This window comes from Vespula vulgaris, chromosome 19 (genome assembly GCF_905475345.1).
Source record: "Vespula vulgaris chromosome 19, iyVesVulg1.1, whole genome shotgun sequence".
Taxonomy (NCBI): domain Eukaryota; kingdom Metazoa; phylum Arthropoda; class Insecta; order Hymenoptera; family Vespidae; genus Vespula; species Vespula vulgaris.
This window is the reverse complement of record NC_066604.1, coordinates 2,553,972-2,580,643: the sequence shown is the minus strand read 5'-3', so window position 1 is coordinate 2,580,643 and position 26,672 is coordinate 2,553,972. Positions and strand designations below refer to the sequence as shown.

Sequence of the window (26,672 nt, the reverse complement as noted above, 5' to 3'; positions counted from 1 at the left end):
CGCGGAAGATTAAGTAAGTAAATTTTAATGTCGTTTGTGATTGGAATTTGGCGGTTTATTTCTAATTGTTAAATTATTAATTATTTTAATAATAGATTATGTGTATAAACGATATAATTTATTTGAAATGAATAATCTTCAGAATATCATTAATCGTCAAGCGAATGTGTCGAGAAAATGGAAACAAGATTTATCTACGCTTACAAATTTTTTGAATATTCCTTTTCCTTATATACCTCTTTTTATTGAAGATATTTCTACGTATATTAAATTGAACGATTATGAAAATAATCGCATCAAAACTATACAAACGATAGGTCGTATCATACGTAAAGATAACATTGACATGATCGTTGACCTTAAAAAAGAGGTTCTATTTCCTATCTGTCTCAAACCGTTACATAAAACTGACATTTTTTTCAAAACTCCACGCAATAATAAAAACAATATATGGGTAATTAATGATAAATATTTACAATTAGTACAAGTAATATCCATGAGATTATTCTGTGTGAAATAACTTGAATATTTGGATATCTCAATTTTATACGATATATCATTTTATTTGATTATTCATTTTATATCTTAGTTTTTATTTCTGTTTAGGAATACAATGCAGTTAGAGTTTATGGAACTCTTATAAGAAAGGAATTTCAGATTGTTCTTGGTATTAGTGCCATATTTGAAGTAACAGATATTAATAATTGTCAGAATATATTTAGAATACTAGGTTTGTTAGCACGTACAGAATACCGTCAGTGAGTTAAACTTTAATATATTAAATATCAATTATGTAATTGAAGATAACATGTATACATATCAATATAATTATGTTTTTGTATTTTAGGATCCCAACTAGTAAAGAAGTAAATAAATTGTTTAAAGAACAATGGGAAGAACAAAAAAGGTAAGATAAATTTATTGATGTAGATAATTATCTATATATTTATTTATATAGATTTTTATTGATATATATCAAATCGATAGTGGATATAGCAGTATACGTATTTGTTAGATGATTTTTTAATAGTAAATAATATTTTGTTAAAAAAAAGTTGTAGTATTGCCATATCGGTAATAACGCAGTACGATCTTATCGACAGTATCTCAAACAATTTAATCTACAGAATATGAAAATTCAATGTTCTTTAGCTACGAATGTATATTTTCGTTCAATAATTGATTTGACGACAGCATATTATTTCTAATGTGATTATTTCGAAATTATTGATAATCTTGATCGTTCTGTATAATGTTCAATATATTTATGAATTATTGTTCTACTCAAAAAAGTCAACTAACCTCACTGATAAAAATATCACGTGTAAATTTACAAATTCGTTATAAATCCGCAAAACCAAAAATGGTTTTAAATAGCGGTGAAGCATTTTTATATCATGAAAATGGAGCAGAAACATTTGATTTTATGTTTCGCCTTGAATATCCTACTTTAAATGTGAATCGTCAATTCAACTTTTCAAGAAACATAAGTGAAAGAGTTGATGCATTTCTCAATAGAATCAATTGCAATGTTACTAAAATTATAATTAGAAAGAGAAAGAAATATAGTGAAGAAGTGGATAAAGCTATAAAAAAAAATATATACTTATACAAAAACGATATTAAAGTCAATGGTGATACTTTATGTGAAACAATTTTAGAAGATGTAAATAATCTAAAATTAGTAATTTTTGATACTACATTTGTTATAAAGAAAAATATGCCGATTGTTAATGTTATAACATTACCATCATCTTTATTATCTGGCTTTCCATTATATCCTAATAAATTTGAATCATTATATACTAATAAAAAGTTATCTATTTTTAAATGGTACAAAAATGATATAAAAGATCCTAAAAAAATTTGGTTGCACATTGGAGATGGATATTTGTATACACCAAATGTATCTGATATTGGTTATAGATTAAAGTTAAATTGTACTCCACGAAATGAGACAGAAAGTGGACCTTCCATTGAAGTGGAATCTAAGAAAGTTGTAGAAGCAGGTCCAGGAAATTGCCCATTTGATACTCGCCATATGTTTACAAAATTTAAGTTAACAGGCAAGAGGTAATTATTTGAAAAATAAAAAAATAATTACATCAAACTATCTACTGATGTGCTTTCTTGTAAAATTATAGATTGAAATATATCTGAATTTTTATAAATTTAGTTTTAGAGTTACATCATATAATATATTAGCTAATGTATATGCCAGTACCAGTTACAGTAAAGAAAATTTATTTCCATATTGTCCAGAATATGCTTTAGAGATAGATTATCGAAAGCAACTTATACTGAAAGAATTAATAGGTAAATTTATATTAAATATATAGTATTGATAAAAAAAATGATAGGTAGGAACAATAATGAAATTTTTTTTTCTGTTTCTTTAGGATTTAACTCGGATATAATTTGTCTCCAAGAAGTAGATAATAAGATTTATGATAATGATCTTATGCCAACTTTATCTTTATTACAATATAAAAGTATGTTCAATACAAAGAGTGAATCATCAGAGGGTCTTGCAATATTTTTTAATGAAGAAAGATTTGAACAACTGAGTTTTGATTGTACTGTTATAGGGCATAATACTGAAATGCCTAAATTTGCACTTATTTGGTCAAAAATAGAGAATGAAAAAGTAAAGAAACGGTTTTTACAGAGAAATACAACTGCACAGGTGAAATATTAAAATATTATTTTTTCTAACTTTTCTTTACTACTTATTAAGATAAATATGAATTATATATAAAGATAATTGTGTAATAGGTAATTGCACTGCGATCAAGAGAAAGACCATTAGATGTTTTAGTTATTGCTAATACACATTTATATTTCCATCCTGATGCAGACCATATACGTTTGTTACAAGCATATTATATTTTATTGTATATAGAAAATCTCATAGAAAAGATAAAACAAGAGGTATATAAACGTTCTTTGTTATGAATATATAATATAGTATGTAGTATTATGTTTTAACATAATCATAAAATTAATTTTTTGCATTACATATTATGGTTAAATATATTATAGTTATGAATACATTTCAGCACCCTCAAAGCAATGTTAGCATTTTGTTATGTGGTGACTTTAACAGTGTACCTGAATGTGGTATTTATCAATTAATGACTGAAAACTATATACCTGAAAATTATAAGGATTGGAGCAGCAGTAAGGACTTTTTTCTTTATCTCTGTTACTCTTATCTTATTCATTGAAAACTTTATTTATATATAATTCTTTCAGATTTGGAAGAAACTGTGAAGGATGTATCTTTAACTTACAATGTTCGTTTTGCAAGTGCATGTGGAACACCAATATATACAAATTACACACCAGAATTTTCAGGTTGTTTAGATTATATATTTTATGAAAAAAATAAACTTGAAGTAGAGCAAGTAATTCCACTACCTAATGACGAAGAACTTGCTTTATATGTTGGTTTACCTTCTATAGTACTTCCAAGTGATCATATATCACTGTGTGCTGATTTAAAATGGATCACATAATAAATGATACAATGAATGATTTATGTAATAAATATGATTCCACTTGTATATAAATACTAAAGATAAAATAAAAAAAAAGAAAGTATATTATTTTTTTGCCAAACATTAATTTATCTTGAATCAATAAAATGAAACAACTGCAGTGTATATAGAATAAATGTATATTATTGTGATGTGCGTAAAAAATGTCAGATTATAAGATAGAGACATATAGGAATGCCCTATCACTATAATTTATATATAGAACATAATACGTTATGATCTTGAACTCTATTCTGTAGACTAAGATTTTTTTATATATTATTTTATTATTATTTGCAATGTTTTATATTTAATATGTTCTATATAATTTGTTATATATAAAAATAACGTATTATATATAACGGTGTTTTTATACATATTAAAAAATTGTATTAATAAAATTAAAACAAATGGGAAATAGATTTACTTAGCATTAATATATAAGCTCAGAGTTAATATAATTTTGAGATTAAAAAGTTGGCACCTAAGTTTGATTGCTATTTCTTTGTACCTATTACATTGCAGAATACTATAAATATACTTTAATGAAAAATAATGTTATCAACAAACAAAAAATCATTCTATATAATATATAAAAAAAATTACATACATAACGTACTTCATATATCAGTACTTCTATTAATATGATATATAAGAGCAAGTCTTGAATAAAAATATTCTATATATAAATATATAAGTGTGAGAAACCACGAACAATGAGTATAATATATATAGTTGTTTTTTCAAATCTACAAAGCACCTAGTTCAAATTTATGATTCTTTTACTTCTATTTTTCTTTTTGTAAATTTATAAATATATTGATATAACAAAAGATCTCTTTTAATAAATATTATTTTATATGAGATGTGTTCGTGGTTATACCGTTACACTCTTATAAATACTCTTATTCTATAGTCTTCAAAGTTTTTGCTGGACGCTATCACATGCGAAAATGTTGTATGCGTTAGATCACATTAAAGTACTGCAGCTATAATGACAGAATCGTCTGTCGAATCACCATCATCTTGATCTATTTTGTCTGTTTCTGTAGAATTAATTGTCAAATGTTTTCCACGGTTCATGGGTGATTTTTGAGCCTTATCTTCGACTTGAGAAGGGCATTCAAAGTGCACACAATGAAATACCTATATATATATATATACATATATATATATATACATACACATAACTTAGATAATAAAATTTTTATTAAGATAATTGATATTTGGTAAATAATATGTTTAACAACCTCGTTCGCCGTATTATGGGTTCCAACTATACGTATAAAAACAACGGGTCTAGCTGGATGAAAACGAAGTATTTGCCAAGAACGGCAAAGTTCTTTAGTCTTATCAACTACCAAATCCCAAGTTAAATAATTACTAGATACTTCTATGTAATAGGAATATGAGCGTTTATCGCAATCCCAAAGTAATAATCTGTAAGAGTTATTTACGATAATTTACATAAGCTTATAAAAACAATTAAATAAGATATATATTACCTCATAGAATCTATGATATAAGGTTGTCCTAATTGTATTAAGATAGAGCCTGAACCCAATTGATGGCAGGTATATCCACTATCCCAGTCATAATCTGATGTATCACCATTTAGTAAAGCATTACGTATTCTATGTATAAATAAAAAGTATAACTAGAAGATAATCACAAATAGATTTCTAAATGCAGAAATGTATCCAAAAATAATAACATACCTACTCACTCCTTCTGTAACAGTGGCACCAAATTTCATAGTAGCAACATTTCTTGTTGGAACGATAAATCCTTCAGATAATTTTTCTGAGTGATTTCTATAATATGCTTCAAAGCTTACAACATGAAATACCTATAATATATAATTTCTGACTGTTACATGATGTATTTCCACCACAAACTATAATGTTATTAACGTATCATATAAACAAGCTTCTTACTTTATTCACAGTATTATTTGTACCAACAATACGAATATAAAGCATAACCCTTGGTTCAAAATATAAATATTGCCAACTACGACAAAAATATTTCGTATAATCGATAATTCTCACCCAATGTTTTTGATCCATGGATACCTTCCACAACAAAGAAAAATAAAAAATAAAAAAATAAAAAAGAGAAAAGATGAAAAATTATTTAACATATTTAATTAATTTCTATAGTATTTGGTTAAAGATTCTCACCTCAATATAATAAGAGTATGAACGTAAATCTCTATCCCACAGTAACATCTTTATATGATTTATTATGCATTGTGTACCTAACTTAATTAATATACCATGTTCCTGTGTATCTGTTATTGCATGTCTTGTATATCTATAAAATTATTTTTACATCTCTATAATGTGTCCAAACACGTGAATATATATTTTCAAAGATTAATAAATTATATTTACCCACGTTCCATATCATAATTATAACAATTACCATCCAAAAGATAACTACGCATTTCACCTTGTAGGACTTCAGCACCATAAGCTGCAAGGGCAATATTTTGATCTACTAACATTTGGCCTCGATAAGCAAGATCCGAAGATTTATCCATTATTGCTGTTATTGCATCTAAAATAGCTTCGGAAGATACCAATCTAGTTGGTCTCACAACATTTAAAAGATCGGTCAAAGAAATAAGACTTAATCTTACTTGTGCTAAAATGTTACAATTCAATATTATTAAACCTTTTTTTTTTATGAAAAAATAAAGAACTGATATGATGTTTAGGAACTACATTTGTACAGACCTAAAATTTCCTTTGCATCCACATCGGGATTTGCTTTGATCCATTCTTGTACGGCTAAGAAAATATCAATTTCTGGTGCATAGAATGAGTCACGTGAAATAAGTTCATTTAAAGCTGTAGGACTTAATTGTAGAAAACTATCATGATGTATAATTTCAGCAGCATATTTATTAACATATTGATAACACCACTTTTTCAAATCCAAACATGAAAAAAAAAATATATACATCTGTTATAACTTTTGTCATGCGGTTAATACTTATATTATAATCAATTATACAAATAAATGCAAACCTTTTTTAAAAATTCAATTTGATAAAGACGTGCAGCATCAAATATAAAACAAAAATTTTTTATACTTAGGATTTTTTTAAGATAATCTGATATTGCACTTTCAAGTTCTACAAATCCATATTGGTGTGCCAAACCAAGAATGTCAACGATTACCTTAACAAAAATATTTCTTATTTATTTTTCTAGAGATATTTATAAAAAAATGATATGCATATTATAATACCTCCTCACGTTGATTGGCAAGAGACATATGTCCAGTATATATGTATTTAAATAATCCCTTAAAAGCTGGCACAGATGCACCTTTTAATTCAATTTCCTGCTGAGATGATTCCTTTAAACCACCAAATAAAAGAGCTCTGAAATACTGACTTCGCGCTGCTAGAATAATTTTATGACCATTAAATCTTTGATCTGCAACTATTAATGTTACATCCGTGTAACTATTTGAGAGATAAAGGGCACCAATATCCTCAGAGAGAAAATTCGTGTGTTCGACATCTCCAAAAGATGTTAAACGATGACGAGAGCTCATCTTTATATTTTTTGATTTTGATAATGTTCGAGTAAGTAAGTAACTACAATAAGTAAACGTACTTTAGTTCCTAAAAGATTCCTTTAATTTACACTAATCTCATCGTTATTGTTTAACTATTCTAATACTACCAATAATCGGAATAAAATTTGTATAATTTTTCACTGTTTTGCCACCTTTGTAATAATTGATACTTCAATCAGTAATATATTACTGATTTGTTATTCTTTACCAAAAGACAACACAACTAATAGTTTCACAGTTTTTTATTTCGAAAATATTTTCATTAGGAGAACTGCAGGATTAGAAAACGAAAACTTTTTGCGTGTTTTTCATTGAATAGTTACATACAGCATGATTTAACCAATCACATGTCTATATTTCAGACGAAGAAGAATAGACCAATCATATCAATTCTAGGAAATGATAATATATTTAAAACTATTGCACATAAAAAAATAAGTAGTCTTATTTTTTATACTTATTTCGTATGCTAAATATACAAAGTATTCTAAAAATGTATAAAAAAATCAGATTAAGGTATCATAATATAAAAAGCTGAATTTAAAAGTTAAGTCGATTGTCTTTACAGAAACCAACCAATCAGGAACTGTGAATTAAGATTTCGACCAATAGTTGCACTCACAATGCAGTGTCCAATTAAAAGGTGAAAATGTAATAAATAAAATAAAACCTTTGATGAAATACATGAAGCAGTACAAAATATTTTAATAAGAAAGAATATAGTACGAATTATAATAACTAGATATTTTTTGTAGTTTTCTAAATACTATACTATCATAAAAATGCACGATATACGAAAATTATCCACTATCATTTGCAAATTGTCTAAAATTATAAATCAGATTACAAAACACATAATACATAATACAAGTCACAAATCACAAGTTACAAGTCATAATTACTATTATAACACAGTGTTTCTCAACCTATAAATAGCGTTCAATTTTTAATAATGTGTGAAATGATAGCTTCTACCTTACGTCAAAGCGAGGAAAGTAATTAATTTGTAAGGGATTTTCAAAAAACAGTTTTTTAGATTTTTTCATTGATTATTGTTACGAAATCGCGAGAATATTGTAGAAACGTCGTATCTTTAAAATAATAATCAGAGTTTATTAAGTAGAGAATAGATAAAGTTTAGACAACAGTTTAATAATTTTATAATTAATAAGTGAAGGATTGTGATACTAAATCAACATTGCTTTTTTGTCATCTACTTTGATTTCTAGCATATATAACTGTAAGTATAGCATTTATGTTAAACAAACAAAAGAATTTTTCTGTGGGTTACTTTGACATTGAAGAAATTAATAGAATTAATATAGATCAATAATGTTCGAATTACAAGATTTTTCCCGCCATATTTTAAGCTGTTATATTGTCATTTAAGAATTTATAAATTAGTCGATCATTTCCGGTGATACCGGATGTGCTTCTTAGACAAAATATTTTATATTAGTTGTATATTAGTTAATATTTAATACATATAATTAACGATTTATGATATAATAATATTCTTGTTAAGATATTTTCAAGGAGAATATGTGACATATAGAGATTCCTTTTTATTATTTTATTTGATTTATTAATTATATATTTCATTTTGATTATGATGTAAAAATAGAGGGAATGTATATTTGGCGGGAGATGACGTATTTATGGTGGGAACATATTTTAGTTAATTATGTAAGTAGAACATAGTTATCGTGTCACATTATTAATTATTTATGAGTTATATACCCTTAGATTTCATATTGTATGTTGTTTCCTGAAAATAAGTATCGAATTAATATGTTTATTGTATGCGAGTACACATGAGTAGAGAGAAAGAAAGAGAGAGAAAGAAAGAGAGAGAGAGAGAGAGAGAGAGAGAGAGAGAGAGTGAGAGAGGGGATAGAGTATAATGCGCATGCGCGGCGAGAATCGTTTCGTTCCCGAACGGTGGGCATGACGCCATTACTGTCCCGTTGGTACCGGCTTCAAGCAGGATCTGTATCGCTGTCATTAATTACAGGTAATTAGCATAATTTTTCTAACATATACCCTCGTTTAATATACTAATCGCTTCGATAAAGTGTGTTTTCTAATATGTGTTAATTACAAAGTGGGACTTTGTCGTGTTTAAAAGATATTTATGAAAATAAAATCGGCGTCCCGGTCTCCTTCGGCGGCTACTACGTCACAAATTTTCTCGGACTTTCTACATTTATTTTTACAATATTTCCACCTTTTTCTTCTTTTTTAACGATGCTCTGATTAATAATTGTGCATTAATTAGCAATATTTGCTCGAATTTTATATTTTATTCGATTTTCACACACACACACACACGTACACGTACACGTATTATACTCACCGCGCACACACGGACGCGTACGGACACGCACAGACATGCACATGCACGTACATACACATATACATCTATCTAGATACGTTACACTTTATTTTATATTATATATTATTTATACTCTTTATTCTATACAATTTATTTTATATTCTACTACTTTTATTTGATACTTTCCAGATTTTCAAGAATTCTACTGTGGAAAAGAGCAGATTTTCAAGAGATCTACTAGTGAAAAATAGGAAATTTGATGAAAAGAATTTGTTGCAGTTCTATATCATACATGTAAGTTTAATTTTTTAAATATATAAAGCCAGGTTTAATATTATTAGATAAGTAGCATATAGTGCGTTTAAATATAGAATAATTATAAGCAAAAGACTAAGTCTCGTTAGTTATAAGTTTTATATCCAGAGTTGTTACTGGTTAGTGCTATTTATAAAATTTTGCACTCAATCGACTTTGACAGGCGACGAAAGTTTTTTTTCCCAATAAATAAATATTGCACCTTTCGTTATTTAATCTTAAACTCTCTTATATTTGGCTATGGTGAAGGAAGTTTTCTGTTCAACTGTGCTCGATATGAAGATAACTATATGTTTTTTAATGCAAATAAATATATAATTATTAAATGTACCCTGTACCTATATGAACAATACAGGTCTTCATTTCATCCATGGAATCCAAGAGAAGAATTATAATATAACAACATTACTTTAGAACATATAACTTTAAGTTTATAGAATTAAAATATTAATTTGATTAGAATAAGATTACATACATTCTTAAGTATTTTAACTGTTCGGTGTACAATTAAATTCATATGAATATAAAGATAAGATTACTTCTACAAACCTCATGATAAATGTAGTTGTTTTATACTTTAACATTAGATTACCATGACAAGTCAGACTCTTCATTTGAAGCTAAGAGGTTAATTAATATATAGTATTAGCATTATCGACGTAAATCATCATTATAAATTCTCTTGTTATATGTTGTAATATGTGTATGTAATTTATATTGTATATTTACCTATATACCTTCTTATAATGTTTATACTTTCTAAGATGCACATAAAGTACTACAACATATAATGCACTTATAATAAATATATTGTAAGTGGTAATAAATAAAAATAGGTTAGGTTTATTGTTGATATACTATATATATCTGTATTCTTGTATAAATTTGTGTTCAGAGAGTTTAGATAGGGAATAGATTAAGTTTATTTTATAATTAATAGCAAGAAGGATTGTTTAGGAAAGATTTTTTATATTATATTTTTAAACATTTCACAAATATTTCATATACAAAGTGTAATGTTTAATGATTATTTAGCATCTTAAAATTCAATATTTATATGTCCTTTAAAACAAAATTTGTTTTTCATTTATTAGATTTAATTTAGAATTTTTTAATATAAAATAAAAATTTTGTTCCTCGGTTGGTCTCGAACCGTGGTCATTTAGGTATCTCGGATTTTCCAAATTCATAATTGGGCTTTGGAAATCAAGATCCATTTAAGTGATCTAGGATCAAAACCCGGTGAGGTATTTTGAAATTTTTTTTTTTTTTTTTTTATATCAGATATAAATACATATAGACAGAGGGATAACATAAGATTGATTGACGGAGAATATTTATTACGAGAAATTAATAATTGTAGGGTTACAATATATATAAAACAAATACAAATATACATATTATTCTTTTAATTAATAATCTTTATTTAACATATAAATTAAGATATATAATTTTACAGTGTACTTATATACAGCGTTAGAAAATAATTCTTACTATCGATAATATATAGGTAATACTCGTATATATTATATGATATCGTTTATTGTGAAATTATGTTATACGTTTCTATAGTTGTACAGTTGAAAAGGAGTTTGACGTTTATATTTTAAAAACAATATACCAAATCTTGCTTTCGTATTACTGAAAAAGAAACAATAGGGCGCATCATTTTGGTTGTGGAAAACACAAACAATAGTGATGGTCAAATACCTCAGTATTGCACCCTGCGGCGATGAACTTTAATCGTCCGTGTCGGTATGTATTTCTATACATAGTCATTATTATGCTTTCAGTAGAGAGTAAAACAGCAACTATAGAAGGAGGCGTTAGAAAGGACGAAGAGAAGGCACGTGTATATCTTTAGGTAAGTTGGATAGATCAAGCATATAAGATTACAAATTGTGTTTTTTAAATATTATTCGTTAATAATATATATTGTAATATTTAATAATATAAATATAATATTATGTATTACATATATTAATAATATATTACTATATAACAATATACTATATTTATACATAATATATGTATACACACACGTTAATAATATAATTTTTAGAATAAAATACGAATAGAATTTTATAGAGATAACGAATAAAGTAAGAATAAATATGTAAATATTTCTAAATAATAATTATTGGTATGATAATGATGATTATTATATAGAATATATAACAAATATGTATCATTATTGACTGGATTATTATTTATCGATCCGATACTTTTCGAAGAGGATTGCTAAGTTGAAGTATTTTGCAGAATTAGTCTCTCTCCCCCTTTCTATGAGTTTCAACGCAATCGTGGGTATTATTCTACCTGGCACTTCGGGATATTTAAATTGGAATTACTTTTCTCATTATAAGCCATCCAAGGGGAAAATCTCTCTCTCTCTCTCTTTTTCTCTCTTTCTCTTTCTCTCTTTCTTTCTTTCTTTCCATACTTCTTCCTTTTCTTCCTCCTCCTCCTCCTCCTCTTCTTCTTCTTCTTCTTCTTCAGTGCCGGCTTACCTTTACTATTTTCATCGCGAAAAAGTTTATCTGTGACAGGTGACAACAAGGAAAGTCGGGATCTTCCTTGGTACATTAAGAGATGCCTGCCCGCTCTTCAGCAATTATTCTACCTTCTAACATTTTTTATTACGACGAAGAGGAGATGCGTCCATAAGGATTACCGTACTATCGTTCTACTCCTGGCGATATTTTAACCGCAAAAGTAATATTCTTCTTCTTGCAACGATCTCTCGCCTTGATATAGGTATAAATTAATTATTTTTATATTCTTATAAATAAGAAATTTCTTTTCTCTTTTGAATTTTCTTTCCTTTTTTTTTTTTTCTACAAATAGTTAGTGTTCTTATTAATATAACTTGCCAGAGGTGGCCTATATTCTGTAGGATATAAGGATCTAATTTAAAGCAGATTCGATTCTCTATAGGACATAGCGATCATCTCGAATATAATATAGTTATATTGTATAAGGATTAGGAGATGTCTTTCTATACTTTTGTATTTCTTCTTCTTCCTCTTCTTCTTCTTATAGTTAGCTTCTTCAATGACGTGTAGAAGCTGATGGTAAAAATGCATTACACGTTATTTTGGCAGGTTGATCCTATTATACAAGTACAAACGCTTCATATAGTGGTTAGTGGTAAAGCGTGTTACCTAGTCCGCTGGATAATATTAATGATCCTTTATAAGCACCATGATAATGAATCATAGTTACCCTGAGGGTAGTGTGTCTCTGTCAAGTAACAGCGCTCTTATGGACGGAGTTTCCAATTTGAAAGCTATATTCTATAGCTGTTTTTGCAAAAGTTTTTAGTAGAAATTTCCTTCGTAAAGTACACGATCAATCGATATTTCAAATATCGACTATACGTCATATCGTATTAATAATTTCTTTCCTTTTTTTTTTATTTTTTTATTTTTTTAACATTATTTTATAACTCATTATTTCTAAATTATTCTCATATATTCTTTTTATTTTTTTTTTATATATGAGCGATCTTTCCTTAACCCTACGTTGCATGAATTTTTATATTTTGTCGAAAAAAAAGTTTTCTCAAGGGAAATTATCTTCTAAGATCAGAAAAAAGGGATAATAAAAAAAAAAAAAACGACGAATCAAAAACAGAAGACACGATGAGACTTCCATGTGTATATTTATCATTATATCTTAAAATTGATTTATGAAGTAAATATGAACGATATGGGTATATCTAATAGAATATTATTTATTGATAAAAATCTAGTAATTATTGTTAAAATTAAATATTACTTTGCCGCTTTGTTCTTTACTTTAAGAATAGAATTAATATAATACTTTAAAAGGAAAAGCAAAAAAAGGACGCGAAAATATTAAAAATTTCTCTCATGTAACAAAAAAATTATGTATTACCAATGATATATAGTAAGGATTAATATATAAACGTAGGAATAACTATAAAACGTACCGTTTAATGAGAGATCAACAAATTTGACCGATTAGACGAGTTATAACTGCAGAGAGAAAGCAATTCCCTTTCTGGCAGATTTCTTTATATGTATAGATGTGTATGTATGTACGTACGTATATATGTATGTGTCTATGTACATGCACATTAGCGACGTTTTAAACTCATGTCCTCCGCGCGTTTTCTACGCGGACGCGGACGCGGACGCGAGTGAGCTCGATCCTTTGAATGCATCTGTCGCCGGCAGTTTCCCTATTTTTAATTGAATTTTTTCATTCGCAGGAGAAAGTAATTTATCCTTGTGTTATCTTCGAGCAGAATCGGGGATATCGATTTAAAAGAAAGTTGAAGCAGAGTCAAGAGTGTCTACTCCAGATGACTAGTCGCCTGGTCCGATAGGTGTATCTGTGAACACGATAAAGTTAATTACTCCGAATCATTGCCGAATATATCTCTCGTTACACTTTTTTTCTTACATTCCGAGAAAATAATGATTCTTGTATATAGTAACGAATGAAAAGCTTATTGATAGGTAAAATTATTTTTATCTTTTTATATTATTAATTATATCAATTCAACATACAATTTATTTAATGCCTTATCGACGGAGCCATGGCGTTGATAGACCTACATCTAATGAGGAAAATGAATAACGTAAATAAATGTCTTGTAAAAAATGTATATACTATTGAAAAATGTATATAATTTTTTTTTAACTTTTAATTAATATTCTTGAAATTATTATTATCGTTGTTGCTATTAATATTAGTATCAAAATCTGATGATGTGATAATAGAAGCCCTTTTTTATATCTCATGTTAAATTGACATAAAAGAAATCATGTTAAAATTTGGATAAACTATAAGATAAAGAGATTAGTTTTATTTTGATTTATAACGACAGAAATATCAGGTAGCACTGAGATCTTAATATCAACCGAATGCGAGCTTGAAAATGCATCCGCGGATTTGAAATTGCACGCGATATTCGCATTTTCATATTATTCGTAAAGTATAACGATATTTAATTTAACGTAGTATTAAGAGTCATCCGTCTGTAAGGCATTAAGAAATAATTATAATAATAACACAAGATATATGATTTTATACATTTGAATCTTAGATTTTCTCAAAGTAAGAAAACAAAGCTTTCTTTAAAATCACTTTGGACTGCACTGAATACATTGAAGAAGAAGAAGAAGAAGAAGAAGAAGAAGAAAAAAAGAAAAATCAAAGAAAAACGAAAAGAGGATCCGTAATCGATAGGGAATTTCTTATGTCTCTCCCGAACAACATGCATTAGCCTTCTTCAAGATTAGAAAGGAGGGAGAGAGAGATAGACAGAGACATAGATGAAGCTATAGAGATGGAAGAATAAAGAAGACCTTCCGAATCTTTCGAACAGATAGAATTTAAGAGAAAGGACAGCAAGGATTAGCATTTATTTAGGTACGACGACTTCTTCTTTTTCTTTTTCTTTCATCGGACGGACGACGACGACGACGACGACAAGTCCGAAAACATTTGGTTAAACTTTAAATCTCCTTTCGAATAATACTTTGTTCCGGTTGTATTCGACGTCTCATCTCATTAAAGCGCAATGTCTCTGAGAATTCCTTCCACGCCTTTTCGTCGGCTTCGACAAATCTGAGAGAGAGAGAGAGAGAAAGAGAAAAAGAGAGAGACAGAGAAAGTAGTAGGATACGCACATTCGGCACGTAGAAAACTGAGAGAAGAAAGGACAGTCATATTCATTTCGCGTCTAATTTACTGCGTAGCGATCCTCGTTTTGAACGTGATAGCAGCAGCAGTATCCATGGTATATCGTAGAATGAACTTTTTATCATGCTTTCATCTATCTCTCTTTCTCTATTTTTTTCTCTTCCCTTTCTCTCTCTTTTTTCCTTGTGTTTCTGTCTCCTTTTTCTTTTTTCTTTTTTTCTTTTATCAAAAATCAGGCAAGAATTCTAATTCCTACCAAATTGGAAATATATATATTGTCGCTATATTAAAATGAAACATTTCTATTTTTCAGTTTTTTCTTATTTTTTTTATACAACGCGAGACAAATGTTTCTTAGCTGGATTAAAAGTTCCTAGGCTTGCAGTTTTATAATCTGAAAAGAAGAAAAATAAATTAGCCTCGAAAAGGAATAATTAATTTTTGAAATCACCTGGGAACTTTTAAATCGCCCTATATAATCTCAAGCATCACCTTCATGGATATTCTTCTTCTTCTCAAATCGTCATCATCATCATCATCATCATCATCATCATCATCACCATCGTCATCATCATCATTATCATCATCACCATCGTTATTATCATCGTCAGTTACGAAGATGTGGGTGTAGACGAAAACGTAGTGCTCGTTATTTTTCCCATGTGCCTTACACGTGTATAGGACGATACCCTTAAGATGCTCGAATTATCTCGTCAAAGAAATTGCGTTTGAACGATCGTCTCGAGAAATACCATGGGAAAAGGGTACTATCCCTTTTTTCTTTCTTTTTTATTTTTCTCTTTCCTTGCTACTTTCCTGAATTCACGGTGAATGCCAAGGGATTCTTGCTTCTAGTCTGCGAAATTTAGATTTATTGAACCTAAGACGACACTCTTGCCAGTCTGTTAACAGAGGCTACCTCTTGACGACATGACAGTAGGCTTTTGTTGTTAAGGACAACAACGTGTCTACGTGGAGTAGTTTGAGACATAAAAATACCATACATATTCGAAATTATACTCTTTCTCTCTCTCCTTTTGTTTCTTTTTTTTTTTTCTTGACAGATGTAACAAAAGAAAAGAGTTTTACTCTTTGCCACTTGTGTTCTTCAAATTCTTTTTGCTTCTTATGAAGAGAATATTTTAAATATAAAACAAAATTTTCGAGATCAGTGGTAAGTCCGATAGAGTTCAGAATATCTTCTGGCAAAGAAAGAATGAGAGATGGAGAAAGAGAGAGAAGTTTTGTCACTGAGATTGAATACGGGATTACAGGTCGATATAGAATAAGAAGTTGGAATAATTGCCCGGGTTTGGATTAAGAAACGAACGAGAACGAACGAAAGGGATGAAGGGACAGACAGCTTTTTCTCTTTTTCTCTCTCTCTCTCTCTCTTTCTCTCATTCTCTCTGGCTGACTGCTTGCTTGCCTCGTCCACTCGTCACTTCGAATTCAAACTTCGACTTTGAAAATTCGAGATTCTGCGTTAGAGACGTACTAAGAGATTTGGGAAGAAAAAAATACTATCCAGAGAAAACTAGAACCAGTGTCCATAACGACTGACAGTTCTGGTTAAAGAACGAAGGGAATACGTAAATGTATGTATATACAGGGTGTTCTATTTACGTTGTCGGAAAGTATCACATAAACATGTGTCCACCATAAGTTACAATCTCCTACAATTGTATAGTACGCTTAAATCAACAAAGATATTTGTACAAATGTTTAGATTATCTTTTCATCTCTATTGTGTAATGTAGAAATTAATTTCTTTTTTATACTATCAGAAATATTTTCAAATGTGTTTTTGAGATTTTCAAAGTGTCATGAATGAAACTTCGAAGGAATTCTAAATATTGACCTATATTTGTCGATAAGTCGAAATAATCCTTGGAAAACGTTCTCACATTTTAACATCATGTTGATAGAACACCCTATATATGCGTGTATATATATATATATATATATATATATATATATATATATTTACAAGAGGGGCCGATCGTGTGTTCGTTACAGGAGGAATACTTGCAGATTGAAGACGGCCACGTTGTAGTATATCCTTATGTAGGCCTACCGAGTGCAGTTTCGACAACTCCGTCGAAATTTACGAGCGGAAAGCTGATGGGGTTTCCGTGCTTACCCGAACCCACCTCCTAATACCTTTACAAGGTTTTCTTGAATCTCTCTCTCTCTCTCTCTCTCTCTCTCTCTCTCTCTCTCTCTCTCCCTCTCTTTTTTCTCTTTTACTCCCTTTTGCTCGCCTTCTCTTTCTATTTCTTTACCTCTCTCTCTCTCTCTCTCTCTCTTTCCTTTTTACCCTATCATCCCATTTCCTTGCGCCCTCTCTTTCTTTTATAGTCTAGCTGACTCAGTCTTAATGCGTCCTTCTTTTCCACTCTAATTCTCTATCTCTTTTTTTTTCTTCTTTACTCTTCTTCACTCTTACACACTACCCTTGCTATGCTTCACCTTTCCATATCCTCTCAATCTTTGCGTTGTATTTCTTTCTCCTTCGTTTTCTCTCTCTCTTTTTCTTTTCTTTCTTTTCTTTTCTTTTCTTTTCTTTTCTTTTGCCGGCCCTTGGTAGATACCGAAGAAACAAATCGATAACATAGACCATCCGTATTACTGTTTACACGTTGGCCCGACCGATTTATGACGTGATCTGAGATTTTAGAAGCTATCCACCGTTTCGATACTCTTACTCTATATTGTACTGATCTTTTTACTTTTTATAATTCCCGCGCTTTTGAACACCACACAAACGTCACCATGAATGGCGTGACTCGATCGATAAAAGAGTCTCTCATGTGAAATGTATTTTTTAAAGCTTGCGTATACATATATGTATACATGTATTCGTACATGTCACGTATTAATACGTTTCAACGTATCGAAAATTGCGTTTTGAATTATTTTCGATGGGACACCTGTTGTGTTCTTTCCACTAACTGTCCGATCTTTTTTTTATCGAATGGATAACTTATTCCGTTTCATCGTTACAGGTGTCGTGAGGGAAGTCAACAAGCGACAAGATTGTTGCATAAATATTCAATGAGAAGTATTACTGATATAATGGTCTTCGATGATGGAGGTTAAAATATTGAAGGTATTGATCTTTTTATTTTAAATTGTTAGAAATATTAAATGAATGAAATGTTCCATATATGTATAGATATATACGTATATATAAACAGATCGTTTATATAAAACATATTATTTTCCTTAGGAAAGAATCGAGAAGAATATTTAGCGTTTCGGAATCCTTGGAGGAGAAGAATAAAGGATATATTTGTGATGTTCCGAAGAGAATCCGCAGTGGTAGCTGGAAAGTAACGGGAAAGGATCGGGTCTTTCCTCTTGAGTGGAGCAGAAGCGCGAGATAAAGGGTAACGTTTCTCCTAATTTTTTGAAGGCCCGAAACTCAGTCGAAAGAAGAAAGGTTTAAAGATAATGGTACCGGATCGCCATCGTTCTGGAATGACATAGCACGCGTACTGAGGTTTTTTAGTAAAAAAGAGAGAAAGAGATAGGAAGAAGTGGAAAGAAAGAAAGAAAGAAAGAGTGAGTGTGTGTGTGTGTGTGTGAGAGAGAGAGGATGTCGTATAAGAAATCATAAGATAGTTTCGGCGGTGTGTTTGGTCGGTTTAGTTGGTTTCTCATAGGCAGGGCGAGGAAGGATCGAATTCTATTCGCGAGTTACTGCTAGCTACTGCCAGCTACTACTTGGCTGCTAGCAGTCTAGCTGCTTAGCTGCTTGCCTGCATGCCTGCTGCTTGCCTGCATGCCTGCCTGCCCGTCTGCCTGGCTGCTTGACTGGCTGGTTGGCTGGCAGTTGCTGGTGGATGCTGGGTACTGGGCGCCGGCTCAATGTACCACGAGGAAATCGCTGACTTATGGCTTCGCCGGGGAGTCATACCTTTTTTCATAAACCCACAGAGTCAAACCCCAACCACGCGACTCTTTTACATTGTACCCAGATTTCAGCGATTAATTTTCCCCCCATTGTGCCGGCGCGGCGCATCTCTGCCCGTTTCTCTGCACACCCTCCTAACCCCCTCTCGCTCCGTCCTCTTTCATCCTTCTCTCCGTCCTCATCCTCGGTCACCACCGCCACTGTCATCTTCCCTCTTCAACGGTGTACCCGCCATCGCCGCCACCGCCGTCGTCGTCCAACCCCTCTACATCCCTCTCTCCTCTCCTCCTCTACCGCTTCCTCACTTACTGCGCAGTTCGCATTGTCATTGGCAAACAAATCTCAATGGCAGTATTAAAAGTATCCGCTCTAATAGAACCTAGTATCCGGCCTACAAAAATTCCTCTTTCTCTTCTCTTCTCTTCTCTTCTCTTCTCTTCTCTTCTCTGTATCCTCTTGCTCTCCTCCTTCTCCTCCTCCTCCTCCTCCTCATGCTCCTCATCATCCTTCTCCTCCACCTCGTTTTCTCCTCGTCGTCATCTTCCTACTCTTACGCCTCACACACGCGCGCGTGCATACATACACACGTACACAACTCATACGCATACTCTCATGCACGTAGATATCCATACGCACATATACTTAGATTTCTACGTAGCTACGTATGTACGTCGAGAGATGCGGACGAAGCGAACGCGCGTGCGGATATTCCTCCTGCCAACTTCAGGATAATTACTGCCTTATAATTACGTGGTAATAAGCTTTTCTGCTTTGTGGCGCATAATGAACGCGATAAACGGCTCGGAAGATAAAATGTTACGAATCGTTGGCTCCTACCGAAATTTCGCCGGTTCCCGCGAAAGCCGATTGCTTGCCGGTAGCTGCAATTTTTGTCAACGACGAGATGTGAGATGCTGTAAAAAAGAGAGAGCGCATCGTATCCCCCCCCCCTCTCTCTCTCTCTCACTGGACTCTCCATTTGTTCTAACACTTTTCTCTTTTTTCTTCTTCCCCCTTCTTTTTCTTCTTTTTTATAACGTCGATACGAAAAAGTACGGGCTTCTCTTCTTCTTTTTTTCTCTCTTTCTTTATCTTTTTTTTTGTAGAGGGCGATCATCTCTTTTTTTAGAATATTTCAAGTGAGCGGCGTTAAATCCTTTAAAGTCAAAAAGAAGAAAGAGGAATGAGGCGATTGGGCGGTACGGGGTTGAGGGAGAGAAGGAAAAAAGGAAAAAAATTAATCGTAAGTCCCGTGGTCGTAGAACTCCAAGTGCCATTGTTCCAACCTTCATTGTTCCATCTTCGGTTAATTATTGGACATGATTGATATATTCAGCTAGCACGTATTAAATTCTAATAAGTCAATATTAAGTGAGAATTCATATTGGGTGCATCGATATCGAGTAGGGAGATATATCTAGAATATGATCAGTTTGAAAGAGTAAATGAGTTAGGTCATCGTCGTTCTCGTTGTCGTTTCTATGTCATGGAAAAAAGAATATTCTTCTCTTGGAAAAAAAAAAAGAAATATCTACATCTCTTATGCAAACGATAATGGAATATTCGTTAGGTTATCCAACAAGATCCAGCGTGGAAATTCAACAAACGATCTTAGAGGTTCGAGTCAGCTCTCTGAGAAGGAAGAAACTATGTAATGAAATTGCTACCTTAAATAAAAGTTGGAGAGAAGTTGCGCTTGATACAACACTGTGCGCTATGATCTCTCCTCTCGCGGACTTTCGAAGAAGAAGAAGAAGAAGAAGAAGAAGCTTTGGAATCCGTTGAAATAACGATTAAAATATTATACAAAAAGGATAAAACTCTCGTAACCTTACGATTTTCTCATTGCGGAGAAATCGCGGATTAAATAAAAATCAACTCTCGGAGAGACTAAATATTTTGCGTTTCAGAGGAAGCGCACGCGCGTGTTCTATCTCTCTCTCTCTCTCTTTCTCTCTCTTAACGAAAAGTAGTATGACTTCTTTGATACTTCTCTCTTTCAGATCTTTTCTTTTTTTTTGTTATTTCTTTACTTTGCTTGAAACGACTTATGTGTATGTGTGTGTATGTATGTTTGCTTTCTCAATCCTTAGTTTTTTAGTGAAATGTCACCGTAAAATATTTTCTCCGTTCGCCTTCGTTCGTGATAAAAGCGCGAAGAAAATGTCGAAATCAAGGAAGCCCAAAGTGTCGTGTTAAGTATACAAATATATATGTATGAGAGTTATTTAGCTACGTCTATGTTCATAATTAGGATAGTTTAACTTATTTATTAGAACTGTCGTATGAACAATTTAAAGTTAAATTGTATACCTATCTCTATCTAATTTTTCTCAGTTTGTAGATCTACATAGATACATCAAATAAATTTTGAATTGCTTATCAATCAACTCTTGACGGTAATTACACTTTCGCGCAGGTCGTGAAAAATTAACGTTTTCAAAAGTAGGTCTTGGGCCTCATAAAAGTTTCAGAAGTTCTGGTCTCTATTGTAATTTTATTAACCAATGTTGAGAAATTTACAGTTTATATATTAGATATCTAACATGCAGTACTTAATATGTCCGAGATTTGAACAATGCCTACATGGTTAAAGATACAAACGCCACCATTGGAATTGTGGTTTACTAAACAGCACAACTCAATTAGAAGGCCGATTAATCAATTGATGTGGGAAATCTCGTGTCTTCTACGTAAATCGAACTTATCTAATATTACGGATTATCCCTGATAATGAATGAAAAATGAAAAATATCCGTAGTATGAAAGTTTATTGAAACCGTTTTATTATCCGATATAGATAGGTATATTACCGATATAGTAATATTTATTGAGTTACAGATACTATTATAGAGAACTTTATTAAGAATTACGATATTTATAGATATAAGTTCAATTTTTTTAAGTTAAAAATAAAATTAATAAACTAAGTTTTCTTGGTATGTTCTATCAGGATTGAAAGTTCTTATTGGAAATTCGAGTTTAATCAATATGTGTGTGTGTGTGTGTGTGTGTATACACACACAGTATGTATTTCTATACATATAAGAGATCCGATGATTTGTGTTGGATGTGTGTGTGTGTGAAAGGGAGAGAGAGAGAACAGAATATTTTATTATATGTATAAGGAAAGAATTTGGGTATTTAATAACGTAGAATATCGCATGTTCTGAGTTATTCGTGTTTGAACCATTGCAGTGAATCATTAAATAACTTGGTATTCCGGTTAGCAGCGTTCTCGAAAATTGCGAAGCTTTAGTTTGAATTGAAGTGCCATGGCACACCGATGTCTTGATTGAATTCTTAATTTTACTTACTCGGTACGCGGCTCTTCCAATTTTCTCTTTGGAAGATATTATTTTTGATAGAAATAGAACAGATCTTATTTCATCGATAATTCTTGGTTATATCATCTTCATTTTCTCATTATTGGTAGCATTTTTAAAAGTGCCAACATTTTGAAAATAATTGATGATTTCGAAGAACTTGAATGGAGGCTTCTAGAAAAAGACCGTTAAGATATGAATCTGGGACACGGAGATTTCGTGGATCCGAATATTAGTGACGCTCAATTTAACTCATTGAAATCCGTAAGAAGCTGCTAGATGGTTGAAGCCATAACGCCGTAACAATTAATCTCTGAATAGAATGTCACCGAGCGCCGGTACCAAGTCTGATTGCTATTAACTTCCAAGTAGTTCTTCTTCTAGAATTTGAATCGTAAAAATTTGTCGACTTAAGTATTTTCATAAAAATATACATGCACGTATACATAGGACATTGTCGATAACACTGATCGTATTTTATTTAATAACATCACGTTTTAGGACATAATTAAAAGAAGAATGAAGATCGAACGAATCATTAAGAATTAAAAGTTTCGTCAGAGGAAGAGACATTGAAGTAATAAGAAATGAATGAGCCAAAGTCAAAGATTTTTTTCAAAGTGGACTAATAATCGATATGTATCGATACATAAATATCTTCAACGATGTATCGACATATTATATACGGCATATTTACATACGGTACACGTTACGGAGAATAAATATTTGAAGAGCGATAGACAGAGAGGATGAAGAGGAAATCGAAGTGTATCTCTTTGAGCATCAAATGGAAAAGGGAAGAAGGCAAGAGAGAGAGAGAAGGATGTAATGGCAAAAGAGAAGGAGAGAAAGGGGCAGAGAGAGAGAGAGAGAGAGAGAGAGAGAGAGAGTGATGCTTAGGGTCAACGTCGGAAGTCTCACTCGCATTTCTCACCTAACATCAATGAAGTTTGTATATGGAGCACATGGCGCGTGTGCATCTAGGTTGAGTTAGTGATGGGCGGGCTGTCGCCAGTATGTGCCAGCTGTTTCACTACTAGCCGCGCTTGCTCTCACCCACCGTCACAATCTTCTCTCTCTTTCTCTTTCTCTCTCTCTCTCTCTCTCTCCCTTTCTCTTCTACTACCCCTTGCCACCCTCCCGGCAGTCGCGAACAGAGCTTTAACAATCTTGTACGACGCCAGGGAAGAACCTTTCTTCGTTCGTCGCAGCTGTGACGCCGTTCGGCATATTATCAAAATATTATTTTGCCGAATTTTAAGTTTTCACCAGAGGAAAGCCCTTTCTCCGTTTCCTACCAGCCTCGTCCCTTTTCTTTTTACCTCTCCTACACCCCCTTTTTACCTTTCCCATTTTCCATCAACACGTACACTTTCTGGTTCGTCCTAGAAGTTGCTTTTGTTGCTCTCTTAAGCGATCTCGCACGTAGTCAACTTGGATTTTGTTTTAATATTATATGCGTGAATGCGTCAGATATATGTACTTACCTTTTTAGAAAATTCGGGAATTTGCATTTATGTATCTAAGATCATCGGACATAAAAGCGAATGGTGTGCGTGTATGTGTATATATATATATATGTATATATATATAAGTATTCCAAGCTTAAGACGATTAGACAGATCCGTAGATTGATAGGTGTGGCTTCGTAGGGCAGAAAATTCATAGCAAATTTTGCACAAATAGCAGAACCGATAAATCACCGACGTGCACCGCCTACTAACACGCTGAGCAGGCTCACAGTGCCGGCTCATTGGTTGGGCCCCATTCAAATGCAGCTACGTGCAATCGTGAGAAATAGGAAGTGATTATATTCTACCTCTCTCTCTATCTCTTTCTCTCTCTCTCCCCCCCCCCCCCCTCCCTCCCTCCCTCTCTCTCTCTCTCTCTCTCTCTCTCTCTCTCTCTCTCCCCTCCCTCCCTCCATCCCTCCCTCTCTCTCTCTCTCTCTCTCAATTATCGTGAACGTCATAAGCACGAAGTATTTCATTTTTCGGCGATATTAGCTGCTCGTTAAAACGCTCCTATGTTAATGAGAATGCGTTCTCTATCGTATTGTGATTGGAACGCGCTTCGTTTATTATTATTACACCATCTATTAATAGAAATAGAATGAAGCAACGAGTTATATATATATATATATATATATATATATATATATGTATGTATGTATGTATATTAAACTCAAATGTCTCCCTCTCTCCCTTTCTTATCGTCGACGATAGTAAAGTTATCGATATATCTACTATGAACTTTGGCGAACATTTAGTAACTTTATCGATGGGCAAGCTGTCGCTAAATCCACTTTTTATATACTCCCTTTCTTTCTTCTTTCGACTAGATCATTTCCTAATTTCGACGATAACCAATATTGATAACTATTTATCTTTTCAAAGATCAATGCCTATCGATAGATATGATATTTCTTCTAATTACTCTAATATCTCTTAACAGCATAGCACCAGTAACATGTAGTAAAAGAGAAGAAGGAAGAAGGCCTTCCCTAATACAATCCCATCCTTAAAAGCAATCATATTGATTAAGAGCACCATCCTTGCCGAAACACGAGCTGGCCGGTGTAGTTCCTGTTTATTTATCCCCTAAATTGCAGCGGAGCAATTACTAATACGTGGATAATCGAGTAATTATTATAAAAGCCTAGACTCTCGATCAATCACTAGGTGCTGATAACGCCGATAACTATCTATTTCGAGAGGCTATGACACTTGAAAGACTGCGACAAGAAATTGGGGTACGATATATCTACCTTACTGCTTAATGATTGTTAAAAGATTAATCGTAATCTTATAAATTTTTTCTAACGATATAGATATATGTATGTATCTTATGTGATATTATATTGTTATTGAATTCATATTATTATACATACATGTATATATACACACATGTATTTTCTTTTTAATATCGATATAGATTTCGTTAAAAAACTTTGACACACATTTATATATTTTTCTCCATTTATTTTCTTTTCAGTTTATTTAAGAAAAGATTTCCGAAGGTCAACTGGTCATCTCACCGCACTTCGTCTTCGAGAAGCTCTAGCATTCCTAGTAGGGTTGCCTGGAGAAAGCACCTAAGTCACTAGGACACCTAAGTGCTGAGGGAAAGCATCGAGTCGTTACACCTGGCGCGAAAGCACTATAAATCGTACAAAGGTGCTGTGATTGGTGCGGAAGTGCTCAACACTGACGTGATCGTGCTACAACTTCGAAAAAAGGTAAAAGAGGAAAAGAAAGACGGAGGGAAAGAGAAAAAAAAGAAGACACGACGTGCTAATGATAGTTTCTTTTTTCTTTTCTTTTTTTTTCTTTTATCGCTTGCTTTATTGACTGAGAGTATCGGGTTGAGTATTTACAAAGTAAAAAACGATACAGGGCAACATGTCGGCCTTTTTTTGGAAATCATAATAATGGTAAAAACAGTTTTCTTGCTTCTTCGATCCTTTCGTTTCTGCTTGTATATATCTAGATGTGTGTGTGTATACATATACATGTTTCTAACACACCGTCCTCTTATATATATATATATATATATATATATATATATATATATATATATATATATATACATACACATACACTTACACATATACATATATATATTTCTCTCTCTCTCTCTCTCTCTCTATCTTTCTATCTATCTATCTATCTATCTATCTATCTATCTATCTATCTATCTAGTCGGCAAATATTTTGAGCGAACATTTGCTTAGTCACTCGCATACAGATTGAAATTGCCGGATCCAGTAACGAGTTTAAACGAGCTCCCGTTGGTTTGAGAGCTACTAAATAGCGTCTAATTGTAACGAATTTGATTTCTAGTTTTCTCACTGCAGAACATGAACTGATAGGGGAATGGATGAACGGAACTCGTAGTTTTGAACGAGGAATACACACCTATATATGTATATATATATATATATATATATATATATATAAATATATATA

At 31.8% G+C, this 26,672-nt stretch overlaps 3 protein-coding genes across 24 annotated transcripts in view; 2 read left to right on the top strand and 1 right to left on the bottom strand.

Annotated features, from left to right (window-relative positions):
* Nucleotides 1-28: 28 nt before the first annotated feature.
* Nucleotides 29-3,608, top strand: LOC127070755 (2',5'-phosphodiesterase 12). Of its 3 annotated transcripts, XM_051009158.1 has the most exons (9): nucleotides 29-454; nucleotides 607-758; nucleotides 848-907; nucleotides 1,927-2,073; nucleotides 2,177-2,316; nucleotides 2,400-2,686; nucleotides 2,776-2,931; nucleotides 3,060-3,180; nucleotides 3,256-3,608. In XM_051009158.1, the coding sequence occupies exons 1-9, from the start codon at nucleotides 128-130 to the stop codon at nucleotides 3,516-3,518; spliced, it is 1,653 nt and encodes a 550-aa protein (XP_050865115.1). In that variant the 5' UTR covers nucleotides 29-127; the 3' UTR covers nucleotides 3,519-3,608. The 3 variants fall into 3 exon arrangements, with proteins under 3 accessions (XP_050865115.1, XP_050865116.1, XP_050865114.1); XM_051009157.1 differs by lacking the exons at nucleotides 29-454; nucleotides 607-758; nucleotides 848-907 and having other exon boundaries at nucleotides 1,080-2,073; XM_051009159.1 differs by lacking the exons at nucleotides 29-454; nucleotides 607-758; nucleotides 848-907; nucleotides 2,776-2,931 and having other exon boundaries at nucleotides 1,043-2,073.
* On the bottom strand, nucleotides 2,460-7,460 carry LOC127070754 (BTB/POZ domain-containing protein 9). 4 transcript variants are annotated; one of them, XM_051009154.1, is made up of 11 exons: nucleotides 7,241-7,458; nucleotides 6,798-7,152; nucleotides 6,575-6,727; nucleotides 6,281-6,470; nucleotides 5,936-6,188; nucleotides 5,723-5,855; nucleotides 5,477-5,614; nucleotides 5,258-5,388; nucleotides 5,045-5,173; nucleotides 4,790-4,979; nucleotides 2,460-4,685 (listed from the first exon to the last, which is right to left on the bottom strand). In XM_051009154.1, exons 2-11 carry the CDS (start codon nucleotides 7,107-7,109, stop codon nucleotides 4,515-4,517), a joined length of 1,800 nt encoding a protein of 599 aa, XP_050865111.1. In that variant the 5' UTR covers nucleotides 7,110-7,152; nucleotides 7,241-7,458; the 3' UTR covers nucleotides 2,460-4,514. The 4 variants fall into 4 exon arrangements, with proteins under 4 accessions (XP_050865111.1, XP_050865112.1, XP_050865113.1 ...); XM_051009155.1 differs by having other exon boundaries at nucleotides 7,286-7,458; XM_051009156.1 differs by having other exon boundaries at nucleotides 5,591-5,614; nucleotides 6,798-7,460.
* Nucleotides 7,461-8,793: 1,333 nt separating this feature from the next.
* The window catches only part of LOC127070939 (lachesin-like), a 63,050-nt gene continuing 45,171 nt past the window's right edge, over nucleotides 8,794-26,672 (top strand). For 2 of the 17 annotated variants that reach the window (XM_051009567.1, XM_051009557.1), the window contains exons 1-10: nucleotides 8,795-9,147; nucleotides 9,658-9,762; nucleotides 11,577-11,647; nucleotides 12,333-12,540; nucleotides 14,021-14,270; nucleotides 14,861-15,186; nucleotides 18,468-18,571; nucleotides 18,692-18,851; nucleotides 25,159-25,456; nucleotides 25,699-25,942. The gene's annotated coding sequence lies outside the window, so the exon portion shown is untranslated. Of the gene's footprint in view, nucleotides 9,148-9,657; nucleotides 11,648-12,318; nucleotides 12,541-14,020; nucleotides 14,271-14,860; nucleotides 15,187-18,467; nucleotides 18,572-18,691; nucleotides 18,852-25,158; nucleotides 25,457-25,698; nucleotides 25,943-26,672 lie in introns of all 17 variants that reach the window. The other 15 variants (XM_051009555.1, XM_051009554.1, XM_051009569.1 and 12 more) reach the window with 14 other exon arrangements.